At 48.3% G+C, this 14,025-nt stretch overlaps 1 protein-coding gene across 1 annotated transcript in view; it reads left to right on the top strand.

Moving 5' to 3' along the window:
- Positions 1-14,025, top strand: part of LOC119180292 (caskin-2) — a 394,179-nt gene that overhangs the window by 118,899 nt on the left and 261,255 nt on the right. Inside the window, exons 8-10 of the mRNA XM_037431451.2 lie at positions 7,445-7,553; positions 8,996-9,090; positions 9,998-10,109. Coding sequence (XP_037287348.2) covers positions 7,445-7,553; positions 8,996-9,090; positions 9,998-10,109 — 316 coding nt within the window. The remainder of the gene's footprint in view (positions 1-7,444; positions 7,554-8,995; positions 9,091-9,997; positions 10,110-14,025) is intronic.

Genomic DNA, 14,025 nt, shown 5'->3' with positions numbered 1-14,025 from the left:
ACGAGGTGTTCTGTAGGGTCACTACCTGGCGCCATGATCTCGCAACACATGTTATAGTTTTCGGCAAAATCTGGGCCGCGTGCTTAACATTCAAGGCACAGCAGGCAGGTTGTGAATGTGAAGCCTTGGTCGATGTAATTGATCTTTACCCGTTCACTTATTATCAGTCTCGCAGGCTCATTTTGCATGGACACCATCAAGTGTGCTATTTGAAGTTTGTGTCAAGTTCGACGAGAGATGGATTCAACTCAACCCCAGCCTCGATCAAAAAGAAAAAAAAAAAACGCTATTTGGAGCCTGGATCGCAATATGTAGTACCTCGGGCAAGGAGCGGTGGAGGCGCAGTCGGCCAACCAGCTACACTCAGCAAGAGCATTCCTCAGTCTTTAGCTGGTAATGGATGTTCTGGAGTAGCGGTGTTCGACACGCAAAGTCTGAGTGATGCGCATGGTGACAGGGATGAAAATCCTGATCCCGACGACACTTACGGCTTCGAGGAAAACGCGCTCAGCGATTCCGACCGTACTGCAGATGTGGCTCGCGACAATGTTGGCATGAGCGACACTTTTTAAATGCAATAATGAATTCGAATTTTCGGATGCCTGTATCTGGTGTAAAACAACTGAAAGCATGCTATTGGCCTATAGCCAAAATAAATCAAGAGCAGTGTTTTAATCGAATGTGCTTCTTGCCACAGTGTGCTGCCACATGCTGGCACTGCTGTCCAAAATCTAACATTGCATAGTCACACTCGCACATGGGAATGGCAACACGAAAAAGCTACTGTGTTTCTTCAAGCGTGCTCTAGCTCATAATGTGTGCAGACATATCGCACTTCTTTACTGCCATTCCTCCCTGTAGTTTTCGGTGCAGCTTGTTGGGACCGACGAGAAAAAAAAGAAAGCGGTTGAAGTACGCAATAACCCCTTAACTTGCTTTGAAATATTTCTGGCAGTGGATTTGCAAGGCAGTAAGTTTTGATGATAAGGTCAATTAATAACTATTCAAAGAAGCATTTCATTGTTTCTTTAAAGTATCTCATCCAGTGTGGATTATGACACTAATGTAGTGGCTCGTCATTAAAGGCAAAGCACTATGTACGAGAGACAGCTGGGGTTGGCTTGTGTTGTGAAAGGGAGAAACTGCAGCACCACCCGAGGCTTTCGAATGCACGCCGTTTCGAAAAATTTTTGTGTCAGCATGCTTATTTCACAGTAGTGGACTGATTATTAAGTTATCTTCCTTGGAATGTTTACTGGCCCTATAACTTAATATTTAGAAATTATGTTAATATAGCTCTGTGATGAGAAGTTTTGTTTGTATTGTTTGAAGTTATCTTTATACTGTCATCTGATAAGCTTTGGATACTAGTATCTTGAAATTTCTAGATGTCATCTATCATTTTCAGCATTAGCATTAGCTGTGTTGCTATCTGGCACCTGCAATCCCATTTGTACACAGAATAAAGCGTTCATCCAGGCTAAAAGCTGCTTTGCATATTTAAAGCTCGGTGTTTTTCTTTTTATTTATTTTTGAACTCTCCCTTTTTCTTTCAACCCCCTATTCCCCAACCCTAGTGTAGGGTAGCATGCCGGATTCTAGCATCTGGTTAACCTCCCTGGCTTCCTTTTTAAGTGTGAATACACTTTATAAGCGACCCCAAACCATCCACCGCCGTCGGCGGCGTCCGCAGTCTTCTCTCTATCTTTAAAAGAAAGAGGACTTGGCGGGCCGCAGCGCGACGCTCTACCGAATAAGCCACGGACGCGACGCTGATAGTCTCCTCCCCCTTCGCTCGCTCCTCCGCTCTCCTCGCTCGCTGCAGCTGCGCGCGCACCCCTCTCTCTCGCGCGCCCGCCTTCTCTCTCAGTCTCCCGTCGAGAGCGGGTTGTGCGATGGATGTCCCGGAGGCAACGCTACCATCTGGATATAAGGCGCGTTACTGACACCGATATCAGCGTCGCCAACGGATTTTAACTTTACTCCCCCTCATAGCATCACCCCGTGCATTCGCACTTAACCATGTTCACCCTCGGGGAAATGCTTGGGGCATTTTTTCTCGTTTCTCTCTCTCTAAAGCTAAGTTTGTGAATTATGCAGCACCATGAAACATTGTACATTTTATTCTACGCATTCAAAAGCTGCCAGTTGCACTCCTTGAGTTATCATAATATTTCACACAATGGTCGTCAAGTGTCGTCAATAGAAAACACTGATACACTAATATACATGCAGAAGTGACCAATCACATATATGTGGGCAGTGTGTTCAAAAAAAGAACTACTGTTAAATGGGTCATTATCCTCCCCGAGTGCTTTGAAGACGCCGCTGCTACGTAGCCCCGCAGTCACCCCTGAGGAAAGAACCAAATCGGTTTCGAAACGTCGGGTTTCTTCAAAAACTTTTGGTTACAGTCTAAATTATCTCCCAGTTGCGAACAGTGGCACGTTACATGGCGAAAATTATTTAACAACACCTGCATAGTTTATCTATCTGTTGTTTGAAGAGATTAGTAAATCTCTAGGTAAATAATGAGACTCAATAAGATCATGTGAGCGTTCTTTCTTTTCTATACCCCCCCCCCCCCCCCCTGTGGATTGCAACGAAATTCGGGGCTAATGTGCTGGCGTTTAGCAGCCGTAGAACGCTCCTACGCGTTCGCGCACCCATTGTGTTCATCCATTCTACCGCGTCTAAGCCAGCGTTTCCAAACCATCCCGCAGAAACCGGCAGTAGTAGTAGTAGTAGTTAACAACTTTATTAAGGCAGATGATGATTTCCTATGTGGTGAGGGCTGTCAGGCCATGCCTGGTCGCCACCTCTGAAGTGGTTATAAGATGCAAAAGAAGAGAAAAGTGAGTCCCGTAACTGTCTGCATCAGGGTGCGACACCTCAACAGTAGCTCGCAGGGGATGGGGGTGAGGAGGGATTAAAAGGATAGAATGAAAGGTATATATATATAGATAGAGATGCGCTGAGCCAGCGAGCGAGGACATATCGAGGGGATAGGAGAGATAGGAAAGATGGAAACACGGTCACAGGAGTCCGAGGACGGGGCACCACTTGCGAGAGCTCTCGTCGGCGTCAGGAGATGGCGTAGGGCAAGTCCAGTAGGTCAGAGCTACACTGTCGTAGGAGGTCGGCGTCACGAGATGACGTAGGGTCAGCCCAGTTGGCCAGAGCTACGCTCACGACGGAGATCGCGCGGGCACAACCGGTCGGCACGGAATCCGGTGAGCGAGCACCTCGTCAGCGAGTTTAATGGCCCGGAGCTGGGTGTCCAGGCTTGTATTCGTGGCAGTAGACCTCAAAACAACGCATGGACAACAACAACAACAACAACAACGACGACGACAACGACGAGGAAAAAAACGCCGCTCGCGTGCTCGAAGGTTGGGCTTGTTCGGGCTCGTAGTGCGCACGTGACCTCTTTTGGTCGGATGCAGGAGGGGGTACGGAAAAGATTTGGCTTGCGAAGGCTACGCGGAGGAGCGGCGAGGGTTTCGAGATTGCCTCCTCTCATCCTCGTTTCGCGCCGCTTAAAAAAAAAAAACAGTTTTCTCAGTTTTTAATTAACCGATTCAAAATTTTTTTGTGGCAAAATATTCCTCATCGGACACCGAACAACTTCCATGGTCTAACTAAAATTTGGTGTGGGGCCTGGCGAGTGGCCCTTTAAGGCAGCTGGAGTGCCGGAGGACTTGTTCTGCTGTCTCCGACTGTCTCTTCGGCGGCATCTTTTTCAAACGAGGGGGCCCATCATTAGAGAAGCCGAGACACCCATACCTGTCGACGAAGGTCGAAGGGGCGGCGACTTCTCAGCAAGTGCCTCGCAAACGAGCACACTTTCTCGGAGAAGGACAATAGCGCGCTTCCGTTGTCGGTTGGTTGAGGAGTCAACGCCTTCTAGCTTGTATTGCTTCTCATCCTCCCCATCCTTTGACGATGCTTACTTTTTCGTACCATCTTTCTCCCCTGTCGGCTGTCCACCGTAGGGTTTCATTGTGAAGAAGTCACACCTTTGACAGTTCAAGATCATTTCGAAATGGTCTTCTCTTGCACATTTAGAAGTAAACAGCGGAAAGTGGAGCAGACAATCATTGAGCAGACGAACTTACAGCGAAGCAGAAACCTGTTTCATTTTCCCCTAGTACAATGCTTCGGTTGTTGACGCAAAAAGAGAGTTCTTTATGGAAGTGCGCTACACTTGTGTTTTTTTCGTAGAGTACGTAGAAAGTGCGTTTAAAGAAAAATGTGACACTGAAACTCGAAAAACCAAGTACATCGTCGAAATATTATTTGAGTTATTCGTGCTATCGAGTGATGGTGACGTAGCCATTTTGTAAGCGCTAAGTTCGTCCCGTGAAAAGCACAATGCATTTAATTCGCATTGTCGCCAGTTCCTTGTAATGAAAACATCCTTTGGCATTCATGTTTTAAATGGGAATGCATTTCTTAATGTGGCTGTAGGCACCGTTCATTCGAGTTTTCCAGTCTTACTACAGTGCCAGAATACATAGCGTAGCGGATAGAAAAAGAAACCTCGAGACGGCATCCGCGAAAATGGAGCGCGACGCGAGCGTCTGGCGCCCTGCATCTGTCGGCGGGATCCGTCCACAGCCCTCTCCCATAGCAACAGCTGCGGGCGCGCGCGTCCCTAGCAACCGGAGCCCCCACCATGTCACGCTTCGGCGTCGGCAGCTGTCAGCAACAGCTCCGGGCGTGCGCGCTTATACTATTCTAGCCACTGTACTTATACTCACCCCTAGTAACCCCCACTTACTTGACTTTAGTGACTTGCCACAGCCTCAATGCAGTGCGTTTGAAACGCGTTTTGCAGTGCCTGTGCTGCCAGCGTTTGTGTAGCGTTTGTGTTGATAAGACGCTGACATTACGGCCTTCAGGTGCAATGACAGGTGAAGTACTTTGCCGCTCCGTCTCTCGCCGTTCACTCTCTCTCCTACCTGCGCCCAACTTTCTCACTCTCGGCCGTTCGCTGGCTGGGCGCCTCTCGAGAACATCCCGGAAATGTGAAACGCCAACGCTGAACCAAGAACGCAGTTTGTTTTGTTCACTTCATAGTATTTTTAACCGTGCACGCTAGCTACTAGGGCTAGAAATGCATACCGCGTTTCTCGCGATATAGAAAAACGCCACGCGCGGTGAACGGCCCTATTGGCTGCGCGGTGTAAGAAAAAAAAAAACATTATTTTTCTAATGCTGGGTTCTCACGTGCGAAACGCCGTTATTGGATGCCTCGCAATGCATTCGCATTTCCTCACGATTGCCTTCGGGGAGGTGGGGGCATTTTTTAAAGATCAAAATTCGACTTTTGGGCAACTCGGTGGTCAATGTTTTCGGCTCGGTTTCTCGTCGTGCCTACCAGTGTTTTTCTTTAAATTTTACAATATACTCATAATTATATGGTCGTGGTAGGACACGTAAAACACGAGCGGATTTGGTGATTGTGTGAAGCGACATTCCTGAAAAGAGCATTACTTGGTAAACATACAGCGCCACAACGACGTCAGCTCGAACTCGTGCGAGCCGGTGCCGCCCCGCTCAAGATATGCGCTCACGTCAAAGCGCGCACTCTCGCTGTCATCTTTTGCTAATTTTCCATCATTTAGTAACGTTACGGCATAACACGTTGCGTGCTCCCCTGTTGACCCAGTTTTTTTAACAACAACAAAAAAAAAACTGCACCAGATGGCGCTTAGGGGCTTCGTCTGTTATCGTCTGTCAACGAGCTTGACGTCGGAACGTGCAGCGGATGAGCAACTGTTTAAACACACGGGCGTTGTCGTCTGCAACGGCCTACGGGTAGCAGACAGCAGGCACGCTTGCGGCGAAGCCGTCTGCTCGCCCTCGACTAGCAGACGCCGTTGTATTCCCGACAATTCATATCATCTCGCGTATAGTGCTACGCTTGTGTTTCGGTTGCTTGTTGGCAGCGTTCCACTTGACGCCGTGCACACCGCGCTTCACGCGAACTCCCGCGGCGCGCGAGATTAATTTGCTCATTTGGGTCAGTTCAGAGGAAATGAGGTGAACCTGAATGCGCGCGCGCACATACATACCTCACAGCGAGGGTCAATTCGGGGATGATTCAGCGTTTCGCGGCGTTCTGTATCCTGTTAAGATAGCGTACCGAGGTTGCGAGTGTTCATCTTATTCATCGCGCAACTATGCAAGACTCGCGTTGTTACCGCTGCATGCAGCCTGCTTTGCCCGTTATGTAAATGAAATAGCCTTTGAAGTCATTAAATGCCTGTTTCTATGCCTATCTCGCAAAAAAAGTATTTGCCAATCTTTCATCACGCGACGCCATAGTTGCCGTGAAAGAAAAAAATGAATACCCCCCCCCCCCCCCCCACCCAATAAAATTTCTGGCTACGCGCCTGCAAGCACCATCTGGTCTGTATACTTCGCATTGCTCGTGACCGTCGCTCATGCTCAGGGTCCGTGAATTGAGCCGTAGGTTGAACTGCTAATATACGTTCTGCGCCAGTGCCCAGTAAATGTTTTCACGACATGAACGGCCACCGAATGTCGTTACTAAAGTGCACTGCTTCTGCCAGGAGGTCTTTCAAAGAGCACCCGACCGCGCTGAACGGTTTACACCACTTCATCGGTTTCATTTTTGCAACCTTAATTACTTGTTGCAACCAGTTGCGTTTTTGCAACGGAGGATGCAAGACACCCGCGAATTGTGCAGAGCTCGTTAAACGAACATAATCTCGCTGTTGCAGCAGTGGGCAACAGTTCTGCAACAAAGTGTTGCGACGCCCTGCGGATGTTGCGCAGTTCTAAATGCCGTCTGCTCCGTTTCGAAATGTCGTCTGCTCGAGCTCCCTCACGGCGAGTGGTGTGAGATATCCCGCCAGAATGCATACAATCTCATTTATTGCAGCAGACCCCGCATGCCCCGTTTCTGTGCAAATCCCCGTCACCTGTTTGCCTGCCTTGCAGAAAAATAAATATGATCGATCACCAACTAGACCAGTTATCAACCTTATTGAGCCTCTGTATAGCATTTCGCCTTGATCGAAATGCGATTGTTACGACCGTGATCGTACCTGCGACCTTCGGATCAGAATTCGAACGCCGTAGCCATTGAGCCACTACAGTGCCTGGTTGTTCTAGTGATTAACATGGCAAGTAACAACAAATGCGTGTTTATTGAAAGAATGGTCGTAATGTACCAATATGAATGTCACGCAATGAGTTGCCGGATACTGCCTTTCCGCTTAAGAATTTGGTGCCAGAAACACGTTTTGTTTCGATTGCGAACTTTGTTTAACCCTTGTATACGACCTTACAGAGATTATTTCGCTGTTCCAGCTCATATTGTTCGCGACTGTACGCAGCACGTGTTTGTGTAAACCAGTTGGTGGCACTACATGCAGATACGTGCCATTTCATCTGAATTTCTGTGTTTCAGAGTGGCATCGACGTGAACAAGCCCAACTCGTCTGAGCAGACGGCGCTGGACCTAGTGCGCACATTCTCGAGCTCCAAGGCCGCCAGGGACCTCAAGGTGCTGCTCAGAGGTGAGGGCTGGAAAAGTTACGGAGAGTTTTGCACCCTTAAGGGTGTTTAGCGTGTCTATAACTAACACCCTACTAAAAGGGTGTTTCGACGAACCAAAACACCCATATCCTGAATGTTTTGGTGTTTCAAAACTCCCACGATATGAGTGTCTTAGTTTGCCAAAATACCCTTATCGTTAGGTGTTAGTTATGGACACTCAGAACGCTCCTAAGAGTGCAAATTGACGTACAGCGATGGACGTCCAGAGGATAGTGCCACCCCTTAGATTTTCGGAAACTTGTTTTTTATGAAGTAGCAATTAGTTTGATTAGCACACTCATGACTCGTATCCATGTAAAATGGTCTTCGGGATCTCTAGGCAACTTTGCACGTTGTGCGGTCATTTCACCGAAATTTAGTTACCTGTACTCAGTTCCTCCCCTCCCCCCTTCCCTACACAACCATGTTTGCCGATGCGCAACTCGGGAACAAATTGTAAGAACGCCCTTGCAGAGTGTTATAAATAAATAGTTTTGCCATGTCTGACTCTCAATTTTGTAGTGGTTTGGGCTATATAGTAGTTGGTGTTAAGTCATGTCGATTGTCATAGCGCGAGCTCAGAACTACGACAAAGAGGCAGGAAGACGAGTGCTCATCTTGTCCTTTTGTCGTCGTTCTGAGATCGCGTTACAATAGTCGTCTCAATTCCAGATTAGAAGGAATGCACCAGCCACAAGTATACGAAGTACAGATGAGAAGAGTGACACGCAAAACGCCTGGCACTCACAATGAAGAGTGCAAATTGACGTACAGCGATGGACGTCCAGAGGATAGTGCCACCCCTTAGATTTTCGGAAACTTGTTTTTTATGAAGTAGCAATTAGTTTGATTAGCACACTCATGACTCGTATCCATGTAAAATGGTCTTCGGGATCTCTAGGCAACTTTGCACGTTGTGCGGTCATTTCACCGAAATTTAGTTACCTGTACTCAGTTCCTCCCCTCCCCCCTTCCCTACACAACCATGTTTGCCGATGCGCAACTCGGGAACAAATTGTAAGAACGCCCTTGCAGAGTGTTATAAATAAATAGTTTTGCCATGTCTGACTCTCAATTTTGTAGTGGTTTGGGCTATATAGTAGTTGGTGTTAAGTCATGTCGATTGTCATAGCGCGAGCTCAGAACTACGACAAAGAGGCAGGAAGACGAGTGCTCATCTTGTCCTTTTGTCGTCGTTCTGAGATCGCGTTACAATAGTCGTCTCAATTCCAGATTAGAAGGAATGCACCAGCCACAAGTATACGAAGTACAGATGAGAAGAGTGACACGCAAAACGCCTGGCACTCACAATGACCAGTCGTTCTTGTGCCACTTCTCTCTGTGGTCCGCTGATTTCGGGAAGGGTTCATTATTTCTTCAGCCTTGGTGCAGTGAGTTTCCGCCTTCTTCGATATATTTGCAGAGATGCTCCAGGCCCTTCCAGCACGGGCCATTCGGGACCACTGCGACCCCAGCGACAGCGAGTGCCTTATCCTGCGCGAAGGTGACATGGTCACGGTGAGTGTCCGCGCATGCGCACCTGCAGAATTGTAACGCGGCTTTTGTCTGGGCGTCGACTTACCGTGACATGTAGCGTGTTTCCATGCCGAGTTAGGAAATGTCGAGGGCTGGAAGTTCCCTGTTACCGAATAGGTAATCTGGAGGTTTGTGTACCGAGATGTTGATTGCGGGCAACTATTAAACGAGACTTAACTCTCCAGGGTTGGTCATTTACCAGGTAAACGAGATAAGGATCGATCAATCAATCAATCAATAAATCAATCAATTTATATCTAGTGCTTATTATGGTCTTTGCTGGGGTACTTTTTATGAGGCTTTACATACATATACGTCTTAGGCCTCATGCTGGGAACGTCCCTTCGCACTATTTTTTCTATTTCGGAAATGATACGTCGTACGGATCTTTCATATCGCCGCTCTTAGACATCTACGCAGCCTCCCCAATGTTTGTCTTCCTGTACTCACTGTCTACCTGGGACAACAGAGTTTCCTAAAGTTAACTGGAGGGGATTCTGGCACTTCGATCGTTCATCGAGCATGAGAATGATGGGTAGTGCACGGATCTGCCTGGACTTCGTACTTGCTGGTTTCGTTTATTGCTGTGTTTTGGTTTTGTTTCGACAGTGAAAGAACAAACCGTTTTGAACTTTGTGACCCTTGAACTGGTTAGCCTAAAAGGTTAAAGCAGTGAAGTACAAGGGCTGAACGTTTGCCGATTGTCGTTTCGTGACAACACAAAGCCACGTGAAGCCTACCGGAGCCGAATGTACGAAAATTAGGCAAATCCATGCACTTACCATCACTCCCATGCTCGCTGTGCGTTGCAACTCGCACAGACACAGCGCTAACAGTTCCCTCTAGTGTACTTGTAGGAAACTCTGTGGATGTGACGTCACATGCGCAGGTCCTGGAGCAGTGCGAGAGCGGGCGCTGGAAGGGCATCGTGTTCGGGCCGGGACACAGCTCGCGCGCCGGATTCTTCCCGGCCACCGCCGTGCAGCTGCTGCACAGGCAGGGTGAGTCATCGCACACATCGATACGTGCACTGATTAGCGAAGAAGAAGAAGGCTGTCTTGGCATGTGAGTCGATGACCCACAAGTCCTTTATGGCGTTGCTTATCTCGCTCCTTCGGCTTGGCTCTATATGGTAATTATATAACATATGTAGGAACTTCTATGCCGACTTAACGAGAAGACTCTCTGACCGTTCGTCGGATGCTGTGTCCCGTATGACGAGTCGCTGTCTACATATAGATGTATTGAAGGGAAAACGTTGATGGTGTCATTAAATAACGGTAAAGGGGAGCTAGAGGCGAAAGCGTATGTTCTTCGCTCATTAAATATTTTGACATGTTCCCCGTCTATTCTTCAGCTTATTTAATTATGTATTTCAGTGTACATTACAGACCCCACGCCAAGCATTGTGTAAGGGGTGGTGGCTTCGGGGCATGATATGACAGCTGAGAGAGAGAAAAACGGAATACAGGAAAGGCAAGAATGTCTGCTGTAACATCGCGCTTTTAAACGTCTTACAAATAAGAATATTTCAGAAAGAACTATTCAGGATAGTTAGAAATAGTTAGTTAGAGACAAAAAAAGTGCTATTAGTCCTGTGGATGACATATGCATCCAGAAGATTGACTCATTTTGTCGATCCATACGTGATGACCCGAAAGCCAGTGTTGCTGCAGGAAACAAAATCGCCAAAGCCAGTGGTTTTAGTTTGACGTATACTGAGCTCTTCAACGTGTGCGCTGTGATGCATGACGGGACACTTCGGCAACTTCAACGGAAAGATTGGACTACAGTTTTTTGCTATAATGACAGGGCCAACGCCTTCTCTATAAAATGATGCCTGCGGCGTGAGTCGAAGAGCTGGTTCCCGGCCCTCTCCTGTTTTCTTCTCCTCCGTTCCCCCAAACAGTGTCGGCTGCGAGCGCTCGCGGCGGTGGCCGCTTCAAACCTTGCAGCCTTCGAGATTAAGACAATGTCTACTGCCGTCTCGCAGGCAACACGATCGTCTCTTTGTGATGGCGTCGCTTCTGAATCAAGCATAAGTAGTAGTGTTAAAAGTTCCTCTTGTACAGTGACCTTAAGTAGTGTCGGCTGCGAGCGCTCCTCCCGGAGAAAGCAGTGAAATACTGGGAACCTCCTGTCCCTTTGGAAAAACGTGCGACGTCGCAGGCTTTTTTCTTGAGGGCGCGTTGACATCGGCCAAGGTTAACTTTGCCTGTATGCCGCCTGCAATGAGCAAATTTGGGCTTCTTTACTCGCCTAGTCGCTCGTAGAATTTTCCAGTTTTTTGGGCTCGTATCATTTTACTAGCAAGTGTACTTAATATAGTGGTCATCATGTCCACCGACAACGCGTTTTTTATTTCACTAATTACGCGTCTGTCAGTGAATTTATGTAGTTTAATGTTCAAGTCAAACGTACGTTGGGGCAAACGAGCGATGTTAATGATGAAATGGTAAACGCGAATTAAACGGCATGGAGCTGACAGCGGAGACAGTGTTAAGAAGTAAATATATGCTTTTGTTCGTAGTTGCGTGTAGTTTCGCTATACTAAAAGTTTATACGCTATTTTTTCAACAGTGACATTTTGTTACTATAATTGAAAATGTTTACGAGTAAGGAAAATTCATTAGGTTTCTTCTTCCTTCTGGCTTTCTCGCGAAGCTCGTGCTCCCACTTTTTTTTTGTAAGGGATGGGGGGGGGGGGGGGGAGGTTGTGTTGAGAGGATTGTTTGCTCGTTAACCTGGCACCGCTGTGTGGCAACTCCGGTATCTGCACTTACAGCGGAAAACGCCCCTCACCACGTACGAGATTTGCTTAGCTCTCCGAAATGCGCGTTGCGTCAGTATCTCGCGGGGACTGGCGTCGAAAGAGGGTCGTGCAGGGGAGGAAGTGGTGCTTGACGTCATTTCCGGTCGGGGGGTCACTGGCGCGCGCTGATTGCGAGCGGTGTCGCGATCCTGGCGCGCGCGCGACTCGCGCCAGCTGTTTCCCCACCGCGCCGCGTGTATCGGCGTTCCGGTCGACTCCCGGGACCCCACCGGAAGTTACTTCCTCCAGGGCAGAGCGGCGAATCGGCTCGTGTTTCGCTCCCCCCCCCCCCCCTTTTTTTTTCCTCCTTTGTGACGACGTGTTTTCCACCACCTGCGAGGATTCATGATGGTAGATCGGCAAGCTGCGAACGCGTGCTTGAAAGGACTGTTTCATGCGATCGTGTATGCTTTCTACATAAATTCTGTGCATGTTTGAGCATCTGCGCGTGAAAATTGCCGCGTCCGCGCGCCGCTGTGCAATCGCGCTGGGAGCCTGGTGATAGTTACAGCGCGAGAACAGAACGACAACACGGAGACAAGAAGGACACGAAATATGCCGATTGTCTCTGCGTCGTCGTTCTGTTCTCGCGTTATAACTATCGCGATGTCATACCAACTAGCCCAAGCTGCCACACGTCTAGGGAGTCCGGTGTTGGGTGCGCTATTGACGCGCACTCACGAAAGCGTGTTCTGTTCTGGCGGCTGCCTAGCATTCAGAAGCAGTCGCAGATTGCGACACTCTATCCAAAATACAGGCGGCCATTTTTTTTTTAACCTGGATGCGCGAGCGTCGACCACCTAGTCGATAAGTGACGAAATGAACGAGGATACGTGCATGCCTGCAACGAACAGCCCTGTGCAGCTGTCTGCTGCTGCGCTGTTCCGGGAACCGGACTCACACGCGACAGGCACTTCGATTGATTGATTTGTGGGGTTAACGTCCCAAAACCAGCATATGACTATGAGAGACGCCGTAGTGGAGGGCTCCGGTAATTTTGACCACCTGTGGTTCTTTAACGTGCACCCAAATCTGAGCACACGGGCCTACGACATTTCCGCCTCCATCGGAAATGCAGCCGCCGCAGCCGGGATTTGAACCCGCGACCTGCGGGTCAGCAGCCGAGTACCTTAGCCACTAGACCACCGCGGCGGGGCGACAGGCACTTCGAACGTATTCACGCAGAGGAAAAAAAAACGAGTATGGTTACGCTGTAACTATAGTCGTTTTCTTGCGCTGTGCAAATATGCTGATTCCAAATCACCAGCTGAAATACGTATGCTTGGGCTATAGCCCAAGCATACGTCTTATGAAGGCGCTTACAGACTCGGCTGTCGATGCTCCCGCATTGTGGTTACTAAAGAAGAGAGATAGATTAGGGATGGCGGCCTCATTGTTCAGCGTTCTAGATCCCTATCCAATAAAGGCAATAAGGGCAAGGGCATCGCAACAGACACGGACTGGTCAAGAATAAACACCCGGCGCTTATTGTCAGCAGCATTGAGGAAGACTATATTTATTTATTTACTTACACGGCTGCTGCGCACCGTGGCTCCTTTATGACGCGCAAGTCACCATTTTGATGTGTGTTTTTTGCACCTGACGTCGTCACAATTAACCCAGTTAGTGCGTAAGGTCGCGAGCATCAGTAAGTGTGAACTTTATTGAGGTCCTGAAGCGAAAGAAAGCGTTGCCAAAAGCCCCGCCAAGTTTATACTCTAGCGTGGCAACACGATGGTGTCGATGCCAGTAGGTGGTCCTCGTGGAAATCGACTTTAAAGGGGCCCTGCAACACTTTTTGAGCACGTTCAGAAAACGCTGCTGTTCAGAAAACGCTGCTGAGAAAAGCCTCCCGACAACACGTGAGCGAAGTATTGTAGCGCAGCACGTGGCCTGGAATCCACAATAAATTATTAAAGTAAGCTAAACATTGCTTTCTTTTCTCTCGACAAATTGTAGAAGGCGCTCAAAAGCCATTCGAAAAAAGCCCGTATATCAGCCATTGGCTAATTTGAACATGGCGCGCTTGGTCGTGACTTGTACACGCGTGTGCGTGCGATTACACTGAAAAAGCCGCGCATTCAAATAAAAAAAAACAGAAAAAG

Source organism: Rhipicephalus microplus, chromosome 7 (genome assembly GCF_043290135.1).
Source record: "Rhipicephalus microplus isolate Deutch F79 chromosome 7, USDA_Rmic, whole genome shotgun sequence".
NCBI lineage: Eukaryota > Metazoa > Arthropoda > Arachnida > Ixodida > Ixodidae > Rhipicephalus > Rhipicephalus microplus.
Note: the sequence above shows the minus strand (reverse complement) of the source record. Positions and strands in the feature narration are given on the sequence as shown.